This window comes from Prunus avium, chromosome 1, assembly GCF_965620075.1.
Source record: "Prunus avium chromosome 1, drPruAviu1.hap1.1, whole genome shotgun sequence".
Lineage (NCBI taxonomy): Eukaryota > Viridiplantae > Streptophyta > Magnoliopsida > Rosales > Rosaceae > Prunus > Prunus avium.
This window is the reverse complement of record NC_142284.1, coordinates 37,439,130-37,464,364: the sequence shown is the minus strand read 5'-3', so window position 1 is coordinate 37,464,364 and position 25,235 is coordinate 37,439,130. Positions and strand designations below refer to the sequence as shown.

Genomic DNA, 25,235 nt, shown 5'->3' with positions numbered 1-25,235 from the left:
GCTCAAGAAGAACCAGATGAGGAGCCATATATCATTGGAAAGATACGGAAGTCTAGTTTCTGGAGAATTTTACGGTTCATGATTCCAAGTCTTCTAGAGAAAGTTATACAAGTTTTGGAAACTTAAGGTCAAATTCGGCAGCATCTGCATTACTGGGCCGAATATCACATTTGAAGGGCTTTCTGATTTTGCCTTGAGCTGGGCTGCATATGCTTGGAAAGATAATTCAAAGGGTTTGAAGATCCAGATTTTTCTAGATTTTTTAGGAGGGAAGATCAAGCCCAAAACAAGCCCACAAGCTGACTGCAATGAAGTCAATTCCAGTCTATTTTCGGCAGTCAACTTGCAAGGCTCAAAACGTATACTTGTACTACTCATATGGGAATACATTCTTGATAACAGTTGTTCCAATGGGTGTCTATTATGACATATCCAAATTTGAGCCCCATTGGATACATATTGAAACCTCAGGCCTTCCTACACCAAGTCTGGTTCAGAAGAATCATTTCTTTTCAGCAACCAAAAGAAAACCACATGGGTTGGCAGCAAAAGGCAGCCACAATTGAATGTTGCGTAGATACAGCTGCACCAAAATGGATTCAGTTGCATCCTCAAAATGTGATACTCGCAAGTGCACGAACCGTTGGTAGTTTAGCGTATGTAAGTGCGAGGTCGATTCCACAGGGATTGGTGATTGAATGATCCAATTTAGTTTCCCTACACAAAACAGAAATGAAAAAGAAAGGAAATAAATAAAACAAGGAAAAAGGAAATAACTCAAGCAAATAAGTTCCCAAGTTCAATTAGATTAATGGATTGATTCTAGCTAAAGTATGATTAAGCCATGGTGTGTGGTCATAACCTTGTGTTCCTAATTCCCTAATTTGATCATTTGTTGTCTAACCTAAAATTAAGCATTAGGAACCCATTAAGCATAGAAGAACATTTTAAACAACCAAGTATGTATCTAATCCCTGTTGTCGAATGTCCATACATACTCTTCCTATTCATAGTTCAATTCGAATTAAAGCATGGTGTATACTCTTAATTCAAACCAAGATAGCTAACATGCAAGCCTAAATGGTGATCAATCATTCAAACTAGCATATTAACTTATAAGCATAATGAATAAGAACAAAAACCATAATTGAAACTTGGAAACTAATTCAACTTGAAAACTTAAGGAAAGAATTTACATTACAAAGAAAAATAAATTACAACTAAGAAGAAAAAGGAAAGCTAGAATTGAGAACTAGAAAGCAAAATTAAGAGAATTTGAGGGAGAGAAGGGAAGGGAGCTCTAGAGAAGTGTTTGAGAGCTCCCCCCCTTGGGGTGTATTTACAAGCTTAGAGAACATCCCTATTTATAGGCCTAGGGGAAGTGAAAATCTGAATTTGATATGGCTAATGCATACAACACTTGTATTAGAAAATATGAATTGGTTGATGCACTTGTATTAGAAAATCTGAATTGGTTGATGCACTTCACCAATAAATCCCACCAGCAGCCCTAGCTCATCTTCATGTCACCATGACCAAGCTTCCAACCAGCTACAATAGCTCATGCCTAGCTCACCATGACCAAGCTTCCAACCAGCTCATCCTGAGGTCAGCATGACCAGCAACTTCAAGGGCTTACAAATTGGGCTTCTCTTAAGCAAATGATGACTTTAAGCACTCCAAATTGAAGTTCAGAATGTGTCTGATCCAACCACACAAGTATTGGCCCAATCCAAGCTCGGATGAAGAAGTTAAGGCCAAAACAAATTGTTAACTCGTTTTGCTCGCTGACAAAAATCCATCCTGAGCATGTGTCTGTGTTTGCTAAGTGACAGACTCCATATTTATCCAATGGGGCTGAATTTTGGATATGTTATAGTATACGCCCATTGGAACAACTTTCATGAAGAATGCTGCCTCATCCGAGCTGTGGAGGTTGCTGAAACAAAGCTTGCAATATGACCTATGGAACTGGATTGGCAGGGGGCTGTAGCAAAAATGAGTTTGTCTTTAAGCTCTTCTTCCCTTCATCCAAATTAAGCCTTAACATGCTTGAATTGCATGAATTATGCTCTCTTGCTCTTTTGGCCTACAAAACACACAAAGGGAGGCAAATAACTCAAAATTATAGGAAACTAAGCAAAAGAAGTAAGTAAATTTGGGCATGTATATGTATGAAATTATGAGCTTAACATTGAACACCTTTAAAAACCCATGTGAAGAAAGCTTCAAGAGCAGCAAAAGAAGTATGGGATGGAATTGATTCCAACCACACTAACATAGACAAGATGAAGTGAGAGTTATGGGTTGTATTAAAAGAGGAATGGTGGTGTTGGAATTCATCATGATATTCCTCCCTCTTAGCCCTATAAATAAAGAAGTCTTCAAGCTTCAAAACACACCCCAAGGGGGGGAGCTCTCAAACACTTCTCTAGAGCTCCCTTCCCTTCTCTCCCTCACATTCTCTTAGTTTCCTTTCAAGTTGTCAATTGTTGTAACAAAATGATTTTACTAAATTTTCCTTCAAGTTTTCAAGTTCTACTTTAATTTTATTTGTAATGTACATTCTTTTTTAAGTATTCAAGTTTAATTAGTTTCCAAGTTTCAATTATGGTTTTTGTTCTTATTCATTATGCTTATAAGTTAATATGCTAGTTTGAATGATTGATCACCATTTAGGCTTGCATGTTAGCTATCTTGGTTTGAATTAAGAGTAGACATCATGCTTTAATTCGAATTGAACTATGGATAGGAAGAGTATGTATGGACATTCGACAACAAGGATTAGATACATATTTGGTTGTTTAAAATGTTCTTCTATGCTTAATGGGTTCCTAATGCTTAATTTTATGTTAGACAACAAATGATCAAATTAGGGAATTAGGAACAGAAGGTTAGGACCAAACACCATGGCTTAATCATACTTTAGCTAGAATCAATCCGTTAATCTAATTGAACCTGGGAACTTATCTGCTTGAGTTATTTTCTTTTCTTTCTTTCTTGTTTTATTTATTTTTTTTTCTTGTTCTTCTGTTTTGTGTAGGAAAACTGAATTAGATTATTCAATCACCAATCCCTGTGGAATCGACCTCGCACTTACATATGCTATACTACCGAACGGCTCGTGCACTTGCGAGTATCACAAGTTGAAGATGCAGCTGAATCTATTTTGGTGCAGCTGAATTGACGCAACAAGTTTTTGGTGCCGTTGCCGGGGAATGGTAACATTGCTTGATTCTATTTGGTTTTCGCACTTTTTATTTATTTTTATTTATAACTGGACAGTTTCATGTTTTAAAGTTAATGACGTTAATTGACAAGTTGTGTTTGTAGTCCAATAGAAAAGGACAATTGCCCAACAGGCAAGAGAACTGGGTTTAAGTCCCAGCTTACACAACCCATTGGTGTTTGTTACTTTGAAGCATGAAATTAGATGTGTGTTGATTTTCCTTTTTATTTTAGTTTTTATTTCCTCATCCTTTTAATTCTATTTCAAGTTTTCTGTGTTTGTTTTAGCAATTTAGAACAGCTCAATAATGAAGGGAAAGAGAAGGCAACTTCAATCATAAAGATAGGAAGTGTGGAGTAGTGGGAGAAGTCGCGACCTCCAAATGCATCACACTCGACCTAATCGCTTCACACGCGACCTCCAAGTTTTCTCTTTAGTTGTTTTGTTATTATTTCAATAATTTTAATCTTCTATTTCTTTTATTAAAAATGTAAATAAAAAAAAGATTTTTCATATGAGCTGACTTATGGTAACTCCAGTAAGCACTTCCGTCAATACAGTGTCTAGGAGTTCTTTAGGCGACACCTTCGGTGTCTAAGAAGTTTGGGTTTTAAGCGGGACCATTGTGACCCCTCCAACCTTCCCGGATCCCCTGGCTATGTTTTCTGAGGCCCTTAACTGGTCATCCGTGAGTTGCTTGTATATTCGTGTGTTTTTAAATTAAGTTATTTATTTATTTATTTTTTATTTATTTATTTTTTCTTTGTTTTCTTTTCTGTATAGTCTTTGTTTTTGTTTTGTTTTTGTTTTTGTTTTTGTTTTTGTTTTGTTAAATTAGTTTATTTATTTATTTATTTACGTGGTATGGTTAGTTAGTTTATTTCTGAGTGTTAAAAACACATTTTTATTTCACTTCAAACTCTCCATTACAAACAAAGAAAAAAAAAAGTTGAAATTTTTTTAAAAAAAAACAACAACAACAACATCATCATCTTCATCTTCTTCATCTTCATCATCATCATGGCTTGCCTATATTTTCTCGCACTTGTAGAATCTGCAGCAGCTCTACATGGTCCTCATTCTTTCTCTGCAGTGCTTCCACATGCTGGTTGGCACTGTAGAGCCGCTTCTGCAAGTCCGCCACCAAAGTTTTCAACGCAGCCACCTCCTCGCTCAGCGCTGTGCACTCCCGCATCCTCGCCAGTAATCGCATGCTCAAATCGGTAGCCGAGACCGCATGGAGCACAGTTAAAGAGTGGGACTCATCCACCGCCATCTTCTCAGACCTACGTGCCACATGCAGATGATCTGCCGATGTGAGTTTACTGTCAATCATGCCTCCCAGCAGCACTGCTATGTTCGGCATTGCCTCAGAAAAGTTCGGTATTGCCTCAGCAAAGTTTGAGGCCGTGCCATGATGATAAGAGGAATTTGGGAAGACAGAGTTTGGAGGAGCCCTTATCTGGGCATTCGGAGGTGCAAGGGACAATTCAAGGTTGAGATCATCAAGGTGAGTGCATGAGGATGTCATTGTTTTGTTTTTGGATTTTTTGATGGTTTTCCTTGAGTTTGCAGGAAGAAATGTAGGGTATCATCCGCTTGCAGAGGTGTGGTTTAAATAGACATATGTTGATGACGGAGCCAACACCATTTTGGATTTCCCGAGCATGCTCGATCTAATCGCTTCAAGGGGGAGCACCTTTACTTTCACTTTATTTTATTTTATTTTTTTATTTTTTATTTTTACTTCCGTGTTTTTTGGTGTTTTATGTTTTTGCCCGTTACTTTCATTTTCTAGTGCTTTGTGTTTTTGCCTTTCCCTTTCGGCTATCATCTTTGTCTTATTTTAGTTAGGGAAATGTGTTTTCTTTTCCGTTTGTCGTCTTTGTTTTATTTTAGTTGGGAAATGTGTTTTCTTTTTCTTTTTCTTTCTGCAACCTTACTCTTTTATTTTCGAAACAAAATAATAAAAACAAAAACAACAAAAAAATAAAATAAAAACACCAATAGTACATTGGAAATCATTTTTTTTACAGTGCTCGGTGTCTCGACCATAGGAGCCTTTAGTTTGGCCCTATGGCTATCCTCTTCCGGGGCTTCACGCACAGCCTCTTGGGGCTCATCACTTGAGCTCCCAAAGATCGCAATCTTAGCTTGAGCGTAATTACTCTCGCGATCTGCTTGCTTGCGTTTACCCGGTCAGTCTAGGTCCTCCAGCTGCTTACGCATGTCTCGAGAGTACAACTCTACCATCTTTGATAGGTTTTTATTCTCATCCCGCAACACTTCTAGTTGGTGTCGATTCACCTCCACTATCCTTGCCCTCTCCCTTTTCAAGCTTTTTATAGCACTCTGATACTCTTCAACCATACTTCGCTCCGCCGCCAACTGACCCTTTAGCACCTCTACCTCATGGGACTTCGCAAGTAGGCGATGACCCAAACTTGCGACTGTTGCCGTACTTTGCACGCTTAGTGCCAGGGCATCGCTCATGACCCGATTGTCATCCTTTGTCCCCAGCACACGTATATCTTTAGGAGTCACTAAATTTCTAGCCACTCCAATGGCAACATCGTTGTCCAGGAATATTGAGTCAGTTACTGTCACAAGCCCCAGTGCGGAGGCAAAGTAGGGCATCCATACTGGTGCCGCTGCTTGGCCCCGTGTCTGAGTCGGTGGAGCTAGGTTGAGATCCAACGAAAATGGGTAGGAAGAGGCCATTTGATTTCTCACTTTATTTTCTTCTTTCTTTTCTCTTTTGTGTGTTTCTGAGTTGTGTGTTTTCCCCCCTCTTTCTCTTTCTCTTTTATAGACTTAGTTTCTGCTTAACCCTAGCCACTGAGTTCTGCGCGGCCCTTACGACTTATCTCTATTTGTCGCCACACCCGTTCCCCAACCCCCCCTTAATTGCATTTTCACCTTTCACCACCTTCCAAGTGAAAAAGTCGTCCCGCTTCACCCAAGAGGCCAATAATTCTGGCTTGGGAATGTGTGAGGGTCCTCTACGCGCCGACATGTCCCTCACCTCTTTTGCCCGTGACTTCCCAGGAACCGAGGCTTTAGGGACCACATTTTCTCTTTTCAGAAATCCCGCCTTTGCGCTCCCAATTCACATGTCATTTTAAAAATAAAAATTTAAAAATAGTAATAAAAAATGTGTGGGCTTCGGATTTCATTATGGGTCGGGTTTTCACCGTTGTATAGGTTTCAAAGTGAGTTAACCTTCTTTTGGGTTGGGCTTTCAATCGTTTGGGTTTTGGTTTGCGTAAGACTGTTTGTTTAGGGCTTTCTGTTTCGAGTGTTTTACTGTTTCGTTTCTTTTATTTGTTTGTTTTGTAATTTTAATTTTGTAATTATTTTATTTTTGTATTTTAATTCTTGTGTGTTTTGTGATTTTTATTTGCTTTAATACCTTAATTTGTTATTATGACATTGCTTGTGCCTAAATTTTAAACATTGAGGACAATGTTCATTTCTAGGTTTGGGGGTATTGGAGTTTAGTAAGTAATTTTATTTATTTATTTTATTTATTTATTGTTTCTTTTTATTTTGAGTCTTGTTTTGTTTTGAGTCACTTTCCGAACACTTATGATGAGATTGTGATAAATGTTTGCATGACTTAAATGAAAATTGAAATTTTTTTTTTTTTTGGTTTCTTTTTTGTAAATTTTTATTGTAAAAAAAAAAAAAACAACTTAAAATTTTTAAATAAATTTGGCATTGTTCTAGCATGATATGTTTGAAACCACCTTTGCACTTGCCATTTGTTTCATAATTTTCCAATTAAAGGATTTGCATGAACCAAAGAATTGTATCAAGCATAAATTAGACTTATATAACCATACAATGTGAGCTTTTGAGCCTTGTGCTTCATTTCATGAGTGTTATACACATACTCTTATTTTCTTGTCATCAAAGTTGTTGTTTGATCTCATTATTCATTGATTTGGTTGAACACTTAAAAGTCATTCATTCTTATGCAATTTGATTTCATGACATTTAAGAAGTGATATTAAGGCCCTCTTTGGATCGTTTGTGCCTTTCAAGCTAACCGTATGCATGCTTAAGCATGATTCTCCATTGTAACCACTTTGAGCCTACATGTAAACCTTTTCTTTCATTTACCAATTTTATTTCCTTGCCTTAGCCCGAAAAACAAATATTTACCTTTCTAAGGAACTCATGAGCTTTAATTTGGATGTGTTTTTCATGCTAAGTTTGGGAAGGGATATTACATTTCGAAAAAAAAAAAAAAAAAAAAAAAGAAGAAGAGAACTTCACTCAATTGGTGAAAGAAAAGAGAAAAGTTGTGATTATGTGGTAATTGAATGAAATTTCGTTTTTGGGTTTCATTGGTGTTTGGAAAGGAGTTTAAATCAATGTAAATGAAGGTATAAGGAGTTTTGATCATGTAAAAGAAAAAAAATCTAATCATGATGATTCGAAGCCTTGTAAACAATTATTTTATGCTCTTACATTACGAGTTCCTTGGACTTTGTATTATCCATACCTTTCATTTCTTACTCACCTTATACCCTTGGCCCCATTACAACCTATCTTAAAGACCTAAATTGATCTTAAATGTCATGTGGTTGAATTGCATGCATTTTCTTACTTTTAAGTGTTTGGCATCCTTCTTGAGATCATATTAATGCAAGTTCTTCATCTTCCTATTTTGAGTTAAGTCTTTATGGTTTAACTCTAATCTCATGTTTATAACTGAGTGTTGCATTGCAGCCCTCTTTCGAGTGATTCATTTGTGAGAGGACAACTTTGGTGAGATTTGAAGTTGAATTTGTGCTTTGTATGATTTTTGAAATTGTGTGAAAACTAAGATTGGGGAATTTGTTGCATTTGGTTATCACACTACCACACTTTGAGCATGTTGTGTTTTGAACTTTGCTGCTTTGTGAATAATGTCTAAAATTGAGCTTTTATTGTTAAAACTTTTGAGTCATGTGCATGAATCATTTCTCTTCATAAAATGTTCGGAAAGATTGTTTTGAGTTCTTTTTATTTTTGTAATTTTTTTTGTTTTTGTTTTGTTTTGTTTTGTTTTTTGTTTTGTTTTTTGTTTTGTTTGTTTTTGTTAATGTAATTATGTTTGTTTTTGGTTTTGGTTTTGCTTAAGGACTAACAAATCTAATAAGTTTTCTAACCATTTTGTTTTGTAGAGTTAGAAAAACGTTTGTGGGTATCGTTTCTGTTAAACCCTTAGGAGACACGACTCCTCCTACTAGGGATGCCTAGAGGTTTAAAGGCTTGTTGCATACGCTCAATGCAATCGAGTTACCTTCGAAAGTGGTCTAATTAACTTCTTGTTTTGTTTTTATCCGTGTTTTCCTTTTTGTTTTGCTCGAGGACTAACAAAATCTAGGTTTCGGGGTATTTGATCGGTGCATAATTACATATCATTTTGTATCCTTCTAACTTATGATTTGGTTATGTTTTTGAGTTAAACTTGTGCTTTTAATAAGTTTTGTGTTTGTTTCAGTGTAATAAGCTTGAGACTCATTAAATGCATTTTGGAGACAAGTTAGCTCATCGGTGTCTGCAGATCAGTCAACTTCACGAATTGGACTGTACTTGCTCAAGAATAACCAGATGATGAGCCATACATCATTGGAAAGATGCGGAAGTCTAGTTTCTAGAAAATTTTACGGTTCATGATTCCAAGTCTTCTAGAGAAAGTTATACAAGTTTTGGCAACTTAAGGTCAAATTCGGCAGCATCTGCGTTACTGGGCCGAATATCACATTTGAAGGGCTTTCTGATTTTTCCTTGAGCTGGGCTGAATATGCTTGGAAAGATAATTCAAAGGGTTTGAAGATCCAGATTTTTCCAGATTTTTTAGGAGGGAAGATCAAGCCCAAAACAAGCCCACAAGCTGACTGCAATGAAGTCAATTCCAGTCTATTTTCGGCAGTCAACTTGCAAGGCCCAAAACGTACACTTGTACTACTCATATGGGAATACATTCTTGGTACAAGTTGTTCCAATGGGTGTCTATTATGACATATCCAAATTTGAGCCCCATTGGATACATATTGAAACCTCAGGCCTTCCTACACCAAGTCTGGTTCAGAAGAATCATTTCTTTTCAGCAACCAAAAGAAAACCACATGGGTTGGCAGCAAAAGGCAGCCACAATTGAACACCTTTAAAAACCCATGTGAAGAAAGCTTCAAGAGCAGCAAAAGAAGTATGGGATGGAATTGATTCCAACCACACTAACATAGACAAGATGAAGTGAGAGTTATGGGTTGTATTAAAAGAGGAATGGTGGTGTTGGAATTCATCATGATATTCCTCCCTCTTAGCCCTATAAATAAAGAAGTCTTCAAGCTTCAAAACACACCCCAAGGGGGGGAGCTCTCAAACACTTCTCTAGAGCTCCCTTCCCTTCTCTCCCTCACATTCTCTTAGTTTCCTTTCAAGTTGTCAATTGTTGTAACAAAATGATTTTACTAAATTTTCCTTCAAGTTTTCAAGTTCTACTTTAATTTTATTTGTAATGTACATTCTTTCTTAAGTATTCAAGTTTAATTAGTTTCCAAGTTTCAATTATGGTTTTTGTTCTTATTCATTATGCTTATAAGTTAATATGCTAGTTTGAATGATTGATCACCATTTAGGCTTGCATGTTAATTGGTTTGAATTAAGAGTAGACACCATGCTTTAATTCGAATTGAACTATGGATAGGAAGAGTATGTATGGACATTCGACAACAAGGATTAGATATATACTTGGTTGTTTAAAATGTTCTTCTATGCTTAATGGGTTCCTAATGCTTAATTTTAGGTTAGACAACAAATGATCAAATTAGGGAATTAGGAACACAAGGTTAGGACCAAACACCATGGCTTAATCATACTTTAGCTAGAATCAATCCGTTAATCTAATTGAACCTGGGAACTTATCTGCTTGAGTTATTTTCTTTTCTTTCTTTCTTGTTTTATTTATTTTCTTTCTTGTTCTTCTGTTTTGTGTAGGAAAACTGAATTAGATTATTCAATCACCAATCCATGTGGAATCGACCTCGCACTTACATATGCTATACTACCGGACGGCTCGTGCACTTGTGAGTATCACAAGTTGAAGATGCTGCTGAATCTATTTTGGTGCAGCTGAATCGACGCAACACCTATTGTGGTGGTAGTGGCAGAGGATATGTTCCAACTCTTTGAACTCACTAGCCCTCTCACTGTTCAGGTCCGCTAAATCCACAGAGAACACAGTCCGCGACATCAAATTGAGCGTAGTTTTGAAAGCAGCCCTTCCAACTTCAACCACCTTACCTTTCACAACGCTTTCCTTAACGTTAGCTATGAGCTCTTGCACTTTTAGGTGACGGTTGGCCTGGTTGGCATCGAGAACTTTGGCCGCGAAAAGCTGGGAGTTGCATATTTTGCAGAGGTTTCTCCACATGGGGGAAACCGTCAGCCAGGGCATGCCGTACTTGGCATGCTTGCAGACTTGGATTGCATCGGGGATAGTTCGATTGCAGAAGAATTGGTCGTGGGTGCGGAGGACTTGTTTGGCTACCTCGGATGAAGAAACAATGACCGTTGTTATTTGGCCGAGTTGCAGAGCCATAATGGGGCCATAGCGTTGTGAAAGCTCAGTTAGAGAGAGATGGGGTTTGTTTCTAAGCTCTAGAAGATTGCCAATGAAGGGAAATGGGTTTGGTCCAGGTGGAGGCCTTGTGGGATTTGATGATCTTCTTGCAAAGGAATAGTAGAGGGCATGGATTGAGATCCATGCAACTATAAGACACAATAGTATGAAACTCAAGAAATCCATATCTCTCTCTCTCTGTGTTTCGTCTCTCCCAACTCTTAATTTTGTGGACAATTGTTGAGAGGAAATGTTATCTTCCAATAAAAGTGTCTGAATTATTCCTAATAATAAAACTCTACTGATTTTGGATTCATTTCTAATTATTCCTAATATATATAGTCCCCTTCTATTGAGGGATTCCTCAAAATTATTTGAGGAACATCCCTTTGGGTTCCCTATAAATATTTTTTCAATTATCCGAACTATATATTTTTTACGTCTTCATTCATAGATCATCATTGCAAAAAATTAGACAAATCAGAAACTGTTTCGATATCCAATTGTGTCCTACAAAATCAATGAACACGGTGCTTCAAGAAAGTACTACAATTTCAATAATTCAATTGAGTGGTCAAATTGTATCGGATTCAAGTGATTTTTTTAGAGATGATATTTGAATAAGTATCTACAAAATAGATGTTTTGGATTAGTGAAATAAAATACGGAGTAGGCCCTACAAAAGTGTCCCTCAAATAAACTTATTTGAGGAATCCCTCAACCGAAGCTCCATATATATATCTTTTAGGAGATAGACAGGGAAAGTCAACTATTTATACTATTATTTAACAAGCTGCCGTGACATCAAGAAAATACATGGCCGTGAATTATTGACAAAGGAAAAAGACAAGAAAAAATGCATAAAGTAATTTCTTTTTACCTTTTTTGGTCGAAAGCGTCAAGTAATTTAATGTTTAATTAGAAGGTAGCTAAGACGAAAATTAAGCTCCACAGCCGCTAGGTGGCTATTCATATTCAAACAAGCACCGACTCTCTAATGTTTAAGTTCAATTGTTTTATGTTGTGAAATTATTGCAAGCGCACAATTCGCACAAGTAATATAGAAATAAGTAGAGTATCGTTCCCACGAAGACTGTAATTTCCTATTAATTACCAATTATGATTAATTCAAAAGTTTATCTGAACAATTGATTAAGAAGATTGATTGATTTAAGTAACCTAAAACAATTATGAAAAATAGCAATTTAATTAATGATAGAAAATTAAGATGATGAGACACTAGAGCATCCGATTTCACCATAACCAATTCCACTTAATTCTTATAGCCAATTAACCCTAATTACTATCCATGTTGACAGTTGGTTTCTCCTAATTCATTCGATATCCCCTCTCGGGCTCAACCAAAAGTATTCTTAATTAACAACCCATTCTCTCTCGAGCAACAGATTTAGAAAATCAAGAACCCATTAAGTTCTATGAGAACCTGCAAGAAAACTGCACGAGTCATGTTAGTCCCTCTCGGGCACTCATTCAAGTCATGGTATTTGTTACAAGAAGCAAACACCAAACATCTCCTCTCGGTCTCCGCTTGGATCATCAATTAAATATTAGCTAGATATTTAAATCATTAAGAACAGTAACAAATACTCAACATGGGATAATAATCAGGAATTAATATAACTATAAAAATTAAGTATTCATGGTTAGGCTACATCGTAGCCCTAGCAAGGGAAATTAGTTCATGACAAAAGAAAATATAAACAAGAGAATTATTGTCATAAAACCGATTTGGCATATGGATTTGATCTTCGGAGTCTCCACAGGAACACCTTCGAAAGCTCCTCAAGTAGTGTAGCAGCAAATCCTTGGCTCTCTCTCTGATGTTTCTCTGGGTGTATGAAAGTTGGTGGAAAAGTATGGTATATGGGAGGATGTCTAAAGAGATCCTTAGGGTGACCTTATATAGTGTAAAACAACTAAACCATACTCTTAAAAGGTCTGGAAAAACTCTCCTAAAGCAAAATAAAATCCCAAACAATTAAGGAAACAAACTAGGAAAGAATCCTTCTTTGACTTGGAAACACGTCAGCCAACTTGCACGCACGTTTTGGGGTCGTTCCAATTCCTAGTAAATTCTGGAAAAATATAAGAAACGTAGCTTTATCTCTAAGCTTTCCAAGAATATATTACACGCCACTAGGAAAAATCGGAAAGGTCTTCAAATCTTCAATCTTCAACAGCAGTGCAGTTCTGACGGGATTTCAACTTAGGCTGTCTTGACTTGCAAGTCTGGAGCATTTGGCTTGGTATAAAATTATGAAACTTTGACACAATGATCTTCAATGTCTTAGCTTTCTTCTCCAATTGGCCTTGCGCTAAAATTCATTCGAAAAGTCGATTTTCAGTTGAAATCCTTCCAAGAGCGCAGAATCGCTGAAAATAAGAAAAGTAAGGTAATAATGCTCTTTTTAATTAACTTTCCCTACAAAAACCAAATAAAAGAGGTATACAAATATAGGAAATAATACACTTATCATTTTACTTCTGCCATGTTAGAGTATGGGCGTCTAAGCAAAGGTCAACTATTTTATAATAAAGAAAGGTTTTCGTGTACAGTTTAGTAGGCACTGGCAGATCCATTTTTTTTTTCTTTCTAAAGTATGGCCTAGCTAGCATGCAGTGGCTAATGGAGCCTACCAACAACCTGTAAAGTTTAGCCTAATGCAGCCCAAGTCTCAGCCATTCATTTGCCCCGCTTTAGACTTCTTTGAGGAATTTTTATCAAAAAATTTGCCCTCGTTCAACAGAAAATATCATGAAAACTTGACACTTCATAGGTGTAGACAAAACTGAGTGGGGCTAGTGCCTTCACTGGCTTCGTGCTAGTTCCGCCACTGCTTGAAGGTAAAACTCCTCTTCCTCTTTTTGATAAAAAAAAAACCCTAAACTCCCTTCAGAACTTTTAAGAAAGAAGAGTATGGAGGACTTGAATTTGGCCCACAACTTAGCCAACATGAAGGTATTGGACTTTTAGGTACACATGGGCGTGTAAAGCTTATTCTCTTGAGGCCGAAGGCTCGAGGTCTTGAATCTAATGGACTCCAAGTTTCTTGTCAACCGGGGGGGATCCACATAGGGGCAAGAGGGGTCAATTGATCCTTGCAAGCCCGGAATTCACCATTAGAGGAGAATATGTTGACCCCTGCAAATTGTCCACAAACTGCTTAATGAAATGCTCCAGAGGGCGCAGTACAGATTACCTTATTTCCATTTTCAACATTTAAAGTAAATGTCTTTGTCATTTTACTTTTATTTATTTTTATATTACTCCATTTACTTAAGTTTACAATGTAAATAAGGAAATACCCCCCATTTGGATTCAAATAAAAATACTAGAAAATCAAATTCCCACCAAATCAAAATATGAAAAATCGGTTTTAGTGCAAAATACGATTTAGGCTAAAAATGATAGCTTATTAAGTCAATATATACTTCATACTAAAATCCCATAAAATCAAGTTTTCTTATTTGATGTGTAAGGAATAAAAGCCGCCAAAAATTATCTTAAGAAAATGATTATTCCAAAAAATCATTTTTTATACTTCGCCAATATTTTTACATTAAATAAATTTTCATATATGATATGAATACATAAAGGGACCTCAGGTCAATCTAGGTAAAAAGCCTTAGATGTTCAATCTACAAAGAGTTTTACAAGAATAACCTAACTCTTACGTATTTAAGAAATATTTGCTTGAAAAAGCTCCTCCTAAGACAGTACTCATAAGGGTATAAAGTTTGAGAGCTAAAGACTAAAAGAAATGCAAATAAAGCCCAAAATCAAAACGACGATGTACCTCAAAAATAATGTAAATGCCCTAAAATGAGCAGGATTGCACTAATATATGCCAGCTCTTAGGTCGAATAGATGAGACACCTTGGGAGGCGAAGAGTATTGCGCTAATTTTTTTGGTTTATTATAACATTCTTAGAGATATTTCTGGTTTATTGCAATGTGTGTTTAGTTTTTGAAGTTGATGCGGTTCTCTTTGATAATATGGTTTTATCTATTAACTATGAATTAGAATCCTATCATTTCATTTCAATGGGTCTATTTTGGATAGAATTTTTTTTAACCTTCCACACATTGACCCTTGGAATTAAAATTCCTGGATCCGCCACTGATTGTCAACGACGGAGATAAGAAATTCTATCAAGGAGTGTCAACTTTAAATAACTCTTTGATCTATTTGAGAATTCTATCAAGGAGTGCCAACTTTAAATAACTCTTATGATATACTTGAAAATTTATTATAATTATTAAATTTCAATATTACAAATTTGGTATCTTAAGTAAGTATAACCCAAATTCTATCAATGTAAAAATATTGGAAGAGTAAACAAAGAAAAATATTATCAAAGTTGATCTTAGATAGAATGAGACAAGCACATTAAATTCATGGCACACACATGGTTCAAGGTTTAGGAGCTTGGGAATGGGTTTTAAATTGCATTCCTATGTTTGTAAATGCATACTTGGGAATATAATTATGGACTCCATATTATTTGTGCTTATTTCCTATTCCCTATTCCTATGATTTACATTAGTTTCTTCTGTGAAATTGGTTGTTTTGATGTGTTTAGTGTGAGTTTTTTAGGAAATCGTCCCTAGGCGTGAGTTGGCACTAAAATGAGCAAAATATGGTGAAAATGAGTAAAGAAGACCAGGGACGGACCCAAGATTTCAAACTTGACTGGGCTAAATTTAACTTACATATAAACATACTAAGTAGATAGAAAACTCGACTGTATGATGTAATTTCATTGATAACAATAAATAATAATACATGAAAAAAAAAATTATGTAAAAATATTGGCTAAGTATCGAAAATAGTTTTTCGGAATAATCATTTTCTCAAGATAATTTTTGGCGGCTTTTATTCCTTACACATTAAATAAGAAAACTTGATTTTATGGGATTTAGTATGAAGTATATATTGACTTAATGAACCATCATTTTTAGCCTAAATCTTATTTTGTACTAAAACCGATTTTTCATATTTTGATTTGGTGGGAATTTGATTGTTTAGTATTTTTATTTGAATCCAAATGGGGTGTACTTCCTTATTTACATTGTAAACTTAAGTAAATGGAGTAATATAAAAATAAATGAAAGTAAAAAGAGAAAGACAAAAATAAATGAAAATGGAAATAAGGTAGCACCATAATAGATCACTGGTCCGTCTCTGAAGAAGACAGAAATTTGGAATTAGCAACTTACAAGTCAAGAAACTACATACATATAGGTCGACTTTCGGGAAGAATCAGATAACATGCCATATATCATTGGAAAGCTCTGGAAGTCTAGTTTCTAGAGAAGTTTACAGTTCGTGATTTTGAGTTTTCTAGAGGAAGTTACATTAGTTTTCGTACAAATGATTCAAATAAAATTATATATACTTTTTTTTATATATATACAAGCAATATAGGGGGATTCTAACACAAGACATTGATCAGTGTAGGGTTAACGTACTTATACCACCTCAACAAATATAAAAGTGACCATATAAATAATTTTAAAACAATCAATTAAGACGGTACACAAAATGGCGATAAGTTACGTTATAGTACTAACATAAACAAAAACAGAAACAATGAAGTTTTATAATTTAAAAAATCTAAGCAATTTAATGATCAATTAATTAGTAGAGCTAGAGTAGAGTAGTAATATAGCAATAAGTAGCAACTAACCAGAAACAAATGTTGAGTTTCAGCCATGTCCATATCCTCATTTTTCTCTTCGCTCATGTTTATAAGAGTATCCAACATATCATTCCCTGTGACATAATCATGTGACTTTCTTCAAAAATGTCAATCATATTCTGGAAGTGCTTGCCCAAACGGCGCTGTGTCCCCATGGGATCAATCTTCTTAAACGCAGGAAAATAGTCATGCCAAGTATGGCTTCCCAGCCTCCTCCATAATACTCCACACCAACTCCTTTAACTCTCTAGCCCTCTCACTGTTCCGGTCCGCTAAATCCACAGAGAACACAGTCCGCGACATCAAATTGAGCGTAATTTTGAAAGCAGCCCTTCCAACTTCAACCGCCTTACCTTTCACAACGCTTCCCTTAACGTCAGCTATAAGCTCCTGCACTTTTAGGTGACGGTTGGCCTGGTTGGCGTCGAGAACTTTGGCCGCGAAAAGCTGGGAGTTGCATATTTTGCGGAGGTTTCTCCACGTGGAGGAAACCGTCAACCAGGGCATGCCGTACTTGGCATGCTTGCAGGCTTGGACTGCATCAGGGATAGTTCGATTGCAGAAGAATTGGTCGTGGGTGCGGAGGACTTGTTTGGCTACCGCGGATGAAGAAACCAAGCGTTGTTATTTGGCCGAGTTGCAGAGCCATAATGGGGCCATAGCGTTGGCTCATTTTTGTTTGGTTTTGAGTTTGGTGAGGTGTTGTACTGCTGGGTGGGATTCTTTTATATGACCTTGGCTGATCTGTTGTTTAATTATACCTGATGTTTACAATTACTAACTATATTTCATTTGCAGATGGGGATATTGAAACTAACCATGATCTCCTGATATGATTCGAAGAGTCATGCATGCCTTCTTTGGATGATTTGCAAAGTTTGTATACAGGATTTCTTCAAAAGTTTAGAAAAGATATAAACAGAGAAATGATTGAAATAGATGGTCCCAAGACTCCATTACAAGACAAAGGAATTTAAGCTACATCAGTAATTGAATTTCAGCCACAACAACATTCAAAGTTCAATTTCCACAAGCATCGGCTATTACTTCACAGAACCATTATTGATATTGGGTGAAATATTTTCTGCATCCTTGCACAAAGAGGACCTACATAAGAAATAAGAAATTATATATTTAAGATAAAATAATCGATAAATCGAAATAAAAAATTCAACTTAGTTTCTTACTGATTAATGTGAGTTGTACAAGTTCTTCTGTCGTGTCCTATTTGTCCACGCCCCTGGCAATGACGTTTACTCTTATTCATTGCTTTCTCTTTTCCTCCCTTCAATCTTTTACCGCAGCCCTTCGCCCTTACTTGAAGAGGGTCATTCAAATGTGGTGAAATATAACTATTAGTTGCATTTTCATTATTGCTTCCACATCTATTAATGTTACTACTACGCACCACAAAATTTATCTTTTCTCACATACTTTCAAAACTTTCTAGTAGAACTTTACTTGCCTCTTGAGATACCAAGGCACCATCAATAAGCTCAAAAAGCAAGTTTAGACAATCTTGTTTGCCTCACTAATAATGAATTATCACCACATTCAGTTATTTCCCGTCAGACTTTGCGGCCCTTGTCCACCTCTTTAATGTATACTCAATTTTTTTCATTTTCATGTATGCCAACACATGCCTGCATAAGATTCCTTCATATTCAAATTTCTTACATATATGCATGAAGCATAGTCTGCAACTTTGTCAACCATGACTTCTCGCACCTTCAACTTGAAGCTACCATTTTTTTTTCCTCTCCATTACCTTATAAAAGCATAAATTGTCATCCACTCTTGCAAGTTGAAGTACACATACCAAACATTTCCACAACTGTTTTCGAAACTCGTAGAAAATTTTACAAGTATAAATGGTACGTATAAATGGTAGCCATTTGCTTCTCCGTTATCAATGGAGATTTCAACATAGGCTACTCATTGATATGAACATGATCAGCAATTTTCTCTTCATGACGTTGCTAGGCAAGCACCCTATTAAACTGTAGTATGAAATCCATTAAAGAATTTATTTTTGAAATATATAGCTTGAAAAATGCATGAACACCCTCTACTCGTTGGCTAGCTGACATTCCTGCTGAAAAAATATCTTTCACATATGCTGGCACCCATCTTGAACGTATTCTATAGATTGAAGATACACGCTCATCATCATTTAGTTTACTTTTGTGTATCACATCCATCCACTTTTACTCAAATTCTTCCTTTGTGTCTGATTCCCACACACAACTTTGAAGTTCTCTATTTTCATCCTTATAAATAAAAGTGTTTATGTTTTGAGAAAACTTATCCAGAATGTGCCAAATGCAATATCTATGAAACACACCTGGAAAAGCTTGTAAAATAGCTTTTCCTATGGCTAGATCTTGATCTGTAATAATTATTTTGGGTGGACCAACATGCATAGCTTTCTTAAATTTCTCAAACAATCAAAGAAGACTCAGTGGTCTCACTGCTCAAGAACCCATAACCAAAAAGAATAGTTTGACCATGGTTATTAACCCCTACCAATGGGGCAAATACCATACCATACCGATTAGTATTGTATGTGGTATCAAATACAACCACATCATCATAAAACTTAGGGAAATAGCGCTTAATGCCACCAGTTTTTTAATTTTAAGTGGAAATACCACCTCTCCCCACAAATTTTGCAAACATCACCTATAAATACATATTTATTGCCTACTTATCAGCCAGATAACACTTTTGGTCAGTTTTTGGTTTCTCTCTCAGCTCTCTATTCGTTCTCTCTTTCTCTCTCTTCGCTCTCTCTCTCTCTCTAGTGCAACTCTCTCTCTCTCTCTCGTGCAGTTGTATCCCTCTCACGCAGCTCTCTCTCGCTCACGCAGTAGGTCCTCTCCTAGCGCTCTCTGTTATGAATTGTCCCCATCTCTCTGTTCTGAATCGGCAAACCCCCCCCCCCCCCTCGACCCCATCTTCTAGGTATGTCTTCTGAATAACGTAAGTTGCAGCTACTTGCAACCTTGAAGCTCTACTCCATCGCCGATGTAAGATCCCACATTGACCAACGGAGAGGAGTGATGTGCCTTATATATACATGCTCGCATCCATCTAGCACGAGGCCTTTTGGGAGCTCACTGGCTTCGGAGTCATGGGAACTCCGAAGTTAAGCAAGTTGGGGGCTAGAGCAATCCCAGGATGGGTGACCCACTGGGAAGTTGCTCGTGAGCTCCCAGAACCAAAACCATGAGGGCAAAGATGGGGGCCCAAAGCGGACAATATCGTGCTACGGCGGAGCCGGTCCTGGGATGTGACAATTTGGTATCAGAGCCACTCTGCCGTTTGATGCGAGTGTGCCGACAAGGACGTCGGACCCTTAAGGGGGGTGGATTGTAAGATCCCACATCGACCGGAGAGGGGGTGATGTGCCTTATATGTTCATGCCCGCATCCATCTAGCATGAGGCCTTTTGGGAGCTTACTGGCTTCAGAGTCATGGGAACTTCAAAGTTAAGCGAGTTGGGGGTTACAGCAATCCCAGGATGGGTGACCCACTAGGAAGTTGCTCGTGAGCTCCCAGAAACAAAACTGTGAGGGTAGAGAGGGGGGCCCAAAGCGGACAATATTGTGCTACGGCGGAGCCAGTCCCGGGATGTGACAGCCGACCTCCAATAGGTAGTCTTGATGGTCATTTTCTTAATCTCTGTGGGATTCTGTGAAATTGGTTTTATTTTGACTGCTTGGGTTTCTGTGAAATTGGTTTTATTTTAATTAGTTTGGGTAATGTTTTTTGAATCTTCATGCTCATCCATCTGGGTTTTACCAAATGCATTTAGATTGCTCTGGATATGTGAATCTTGAAACTTGGGATTTTCCATTTTATGTAGTAGATTTGTATAGTCTGATTGTGATGAATCCTTGTTGTATTGCTGTGTTATTGATGTTGTATTGCTGTTATATTGCTGTTGTATTGCCACTGTTTTTTCTGGTTATTGTGGTTGTATTGCAGTGATTTGGTCGTGGCTTCGAATGTGTTAATGAAATGTTGTTTTTTCATGGTCAGAAATGGAGACAATTGTTATTCTGGTTTGATACAATGGAAAATGCGTAACCTCAAAGAAGATGTGCAAATATGAAGGGGGTGACCCAAAAGGCTTAATAGTACCATAGACCATCACATTTACTAAACTGTTGGATCGTGTGCATCAGATTGGTAATACAAACAGCATGGAAGACAAGGTTTGCTTAAAGTTCTTAGTTTTGGTGGCCTAAAATGAGTGGAAGCACATAAAGATTGAGAACGATGATGATGTCAAATTTTGTATGAAGTACAATTGTGAGGTAACACCTTCAAAACTAGCTCCCTTACTGGTGAGTATAGAAGATAAAGGACTGACAAATGATGTAGTTGATAGTATGCATACGACGACAGATAGTAGTCGGATGGGTCGTTCTTCAGTTGCCATTGTTGAAAGCAATGAAATAACTCGGAATAATACAAACGTCGCTGATGTAGGAGGTGATGTTGGGACAGATTTTATAGACATGATTGATTTTAGCGAGGTGGAGGAGATGCATGGTGGTGATAATGGTACTGAAACAAATGAAGTGTCAGTGTACTTTGCCCCTCCTATTTTGGGCCGCTTGGACACATCAGCCCAATTGCCAATAATGCATTTAGGAGGAGAATCTGAACCCACTCGTGAACATTATTTGAGTGAAATGGGTAACCAGTACAATGTGGCCAATGTAAATGATGGAGAAGCATATTTGGACACAGAGTATTCACAAAGTGATTGGAATCGGAAAATTAAAGTTGGGCAAATTTTCTCTAGTAAGGGAGCCTTGTTGACCAAGTTACGGTTTACGGCATTGAGAGGCCACATTCAATTTAAGGTACAATTCTCTTGCATTAAGAGGTTGCTTGTGGTTTGTTGTCAACGTCCATGCCCATGGCGGGTCCGAGCATCGAGAATTGGAGAAAACAATTTCATGATTGTGAGGTGTACAACTATCCATGAATGTGATTTGAGGTTCGTAAATGACAACCATCGTCAAGCAACCGCAACACTTGTAGCTACTTCATTGAAAAGGAAGTTGAAGGATTGTCGGACAATATACACACCATGTGACATAATGAAAGATGTGAAACACAACTTTGGTTTGACCATTCATTATTCGAAAGCTTGAAAAGCGAGGGAGTTAGCTTTAATGTCCATTAGAGGATCAGCCGAGGAGGCATATTATATCCTTCCAGCCTATTGCTATGAATTGGAGCGTATGAATCCCAACACAAAGACACACATCCATACTGATGAGAACAATCACTTTGTGTAATTTTTTTTTTTTATGGCAATTGGCGCATGTATTAGAGGGTTTCGTTCTTCCATGCGACTAGTGATAGCCATGGCTGCCACTCATTTAAAATCTAAGTACAAGAATGTTATGTTTATAGCAAATGCATTCGATGGTAATCGAAATATATATCCTCTTACTTTTGGGATCGGGGATTTGGAGACGGATGCATTATGGCATTACTTTTTCACTAAACTTCATGAAGCCATTGGTGTGTGTCCCAATCTTGTTATCATTTCTGATCGCAATGTTAGCATAGAGAATGTGTGGAATAAAGTTTTTCCAACAGCGCAACATGGCATATACTTTTATCATATAAAGGGGAACATGAAACACACTTGCAAGTTGAAAAAGCGTGATCAAATGCTGATGCACTTTGAGCAGGCTGCGAAATCTTATTCAATGGCTGAATTTGATTGTCATTTTTGCAAGATCAAGAGAAAGGAACATGTTGCTCAATATATTGAACATGCAGGGTTACACAAGTGGTCTAGAGCTCACATGGATAGACGCCGCTACAATGTAATGACAACAAATATTGTGAAGTCAATAAACTCAGTCCTTAGGTTTGTAAGGATGCTGCTAGTGGTTCATTTGATAGGGGAAATTATTAATCTCCTTATGAAATGGTTCACCGAACGTCGTGAGTTGGCTTTGAAATGCCCAACAACAACAACATTGTTCCCCAATTTTCGCGAGAATAAGTTGAGGAATAGGTCAGATGATGCTTCAAGAATGAATGCCGTTAAACTAAATAACGTACAATATAATGTTGTGGACGGTGATATGGACGACCTCGTACATTTGATGAACAACAGTTGTAGTTGTAGTAAGTTGCAGCTTGAGCAACTACCAAGCAAGCATGTAGTTATAGTTTGCCGCTTCTTGAAACTAAATGTATACTCCAAGGCTTCTCAGTATTACACTCGAAATACCTGGTTGGATGTTTATTCGCATAGCATCTACTCGGTACAGCCTCAAGGAATGTGGGTTATTCCTGAAGATGTCCGAATTCGAGTTGTGCTACCTCCCATGGCAAAGGTCATGCCAGGTAGACGGAAGAAGTTAAGAATTCCCTCGCAAGGAGAAGGCACCATTACAAGAAAGTGCTCAAGGTGCGGTTCCACGGGCCACAAGAAAATCACCTGTAAAAACAATATTCCACTGCGTAATGTATCTTAGACAATATGATTTGTGTTGATTTGTTAGGTACTGTCAATTTGAATTTTATTTGTGGTGGGTTTGGTGGTATGTGGAATGTGAATTCTGTTAAATATGCTTAATTTTGGTAGCATTGCTATACAGCATGGTGTGTTCCCTATTTATATTGATAGTATCGTTATCGTATTGTAATTTTATTGCCTTAAGATTGTTATTATATTGTACTTTTATTGTACTGGCATTGCTATTGCAATGTAAACTGTGTAAGTACGAAATTAAAGGGCCTGAAATGTAACTTAAAATGGATCCACAACATTAAAGTCCTTACAATGCAATTAGTATGCAGTTACCGTGATACTCTTACTACACCTTCTTTTGTGATTACAAATTCAGACGATGCATGGGGCAAATGTGGGGCAAATACAAGGTGAAATGTCCTATGTGTTTGACTGGATATAGTTGCTGAAGGAGCATTGCGACTGTTAACCCTAACAAATTCCTCATGTCTTGCCAAGAACACCCTTGAATTGATGCAATATGCCCAAGCCAGTCCTAAAGCTGGACTCACCCTTTTGCCTGATGTATGCAAGCACTCCAAGTTTCCCAACCTCACCCCATTGATTCCATGATCTGGCCCAATAAAATCCACCCCTTGGTTGGTGACAACCACCGCCAGCCCAAACTTATTTGCTAAAGCCTTTAGTGTCCCGGATATCTAGAAAAATATTTCAGACTGGCGTTTCAAATCTGCCGATGTTGTTTCATACTGTGATCGGAACAATGCAGCAATGGAATCAATGACAATGAGCTTCACAGGTAACCGGGTGTGATCAATGGCAATAAATGCGTTTATGTCTCGAAGGACATGGATCAGTTGTTGTGCATCATGAACGCCATGAACATATATGTCTTCCAATGGGTCCAACCATATTAAGTTGGGGTATGATGCATGATAAAGGTTGGCTACTTGTTGCAATTGACAAAATGAGAAGCTGAATTTTGTAAATCTGTATAGGGAGGAGCCCCATATTCTGCCATGTGAGGGTGGGAGCTGAGCTCTTAGTTTGAGACAAAGTTGCGTCTACCGCTCTACCCTACCAATTCTGTTATGGAGTTGCAGGGTATCCCACCGCCCAAGCAGCCATCTAGTATTGGGCATCCGATAGATAATTTAGGAGTTGAAAGAGGAAGGAGCATTAGGTTTTGTGGTGTCATTTTTTGTAATTTATGGGGGGATGTGATGGTGGTGCAAGGCATGAATTGTATATATTGAACATGTGTAATGTAGGCCATATGTCTTTTAAGGGATGTATCAGTCAATCAAATGGTAGAGTCTGATGCAGTACCTACTACAATGGGACCCTATTGTGACTGTATTGTGCTCTTATTGATATCATATTGCCATTATATGCATGCGTATTGTGGAGTTATTGCCACTATAATCGTTTGAACTGGACAAGGATAAAGGAAAGTGTATACGCACAAATACAAAAAGAGGCATCATAATTCCATCAAATCCAATTTTGAAACTTACATAATACAAAAAGAGGCCACCTCATAGTTACATAATACAAAAAGAGGCCACCTCATAGTTCCATTTTACAGCCTGTTTCCACTACATTTTACAGTCTCTAAAGTCATATTAATGTGTCCAAAGTTTCCTGCTGTTGACACATTCGGAGTTGCATACTCTTCAATTGCGGCGACCGCGATCCATGAAATTCATGACCCCGCCCATAGTGATGTTGTCCTAGTTTCCTTCTGGATCCACTTGTTTTTGCTTCAATTGGGCCATTTCGTCAGATTCCTTGAATACCATAACTGCAGTGGTAGGGGCATTTTCAATTTTTGCTTTCATACCCTTTATTTGTAAGAGATGCATCCGAGCATGATAACGAGAGTGACTTGTGCGCCTTTTTATGACACCCCACCTAGCTTGGCCCTCCAAAATTTTTGACACTATGTCTGCATGGAATTTTTCCAAAACATGGTGTTGCCTTGACATTGTTGCAGGCTATGGACCAAGTCTACAGTCAGTGAATTTGCTGACTTGGCTGGTGTTTCAATCTCCCCTCCTTCAATAATTGAAAGCGTTGGGTTTGGTGTGAGGTTAGGGTCCATGATTTTGGGTATTTATTTTGGGTTGGTGTGGGACTTAATTAGGGAA

At 37.4% G+C, this 25,235-nt stretch overlaps 1 protein-coding gene across 1 annotated transcript; it reads left to right on the top strand.

Moving 5' to 3' along the window:
- Positions 1–21,958: 21,958 nt before the first annotated feature.
- LOC110770169 (uncharacterized) lies at positions 21,959–23,089 on the top strand. Its single transcript, XM_021974254.2, has one exon. It carries the CDS (start codon positions 21,959–21,961, stop codon positions 23,087–23,089), a length of 1,131 nt encoding a protein of 376 aa, XP_021829946.2.
- The last annotated feature ends 2,146 nt before the right edge of the window (positions 23,090–25,235 follow it).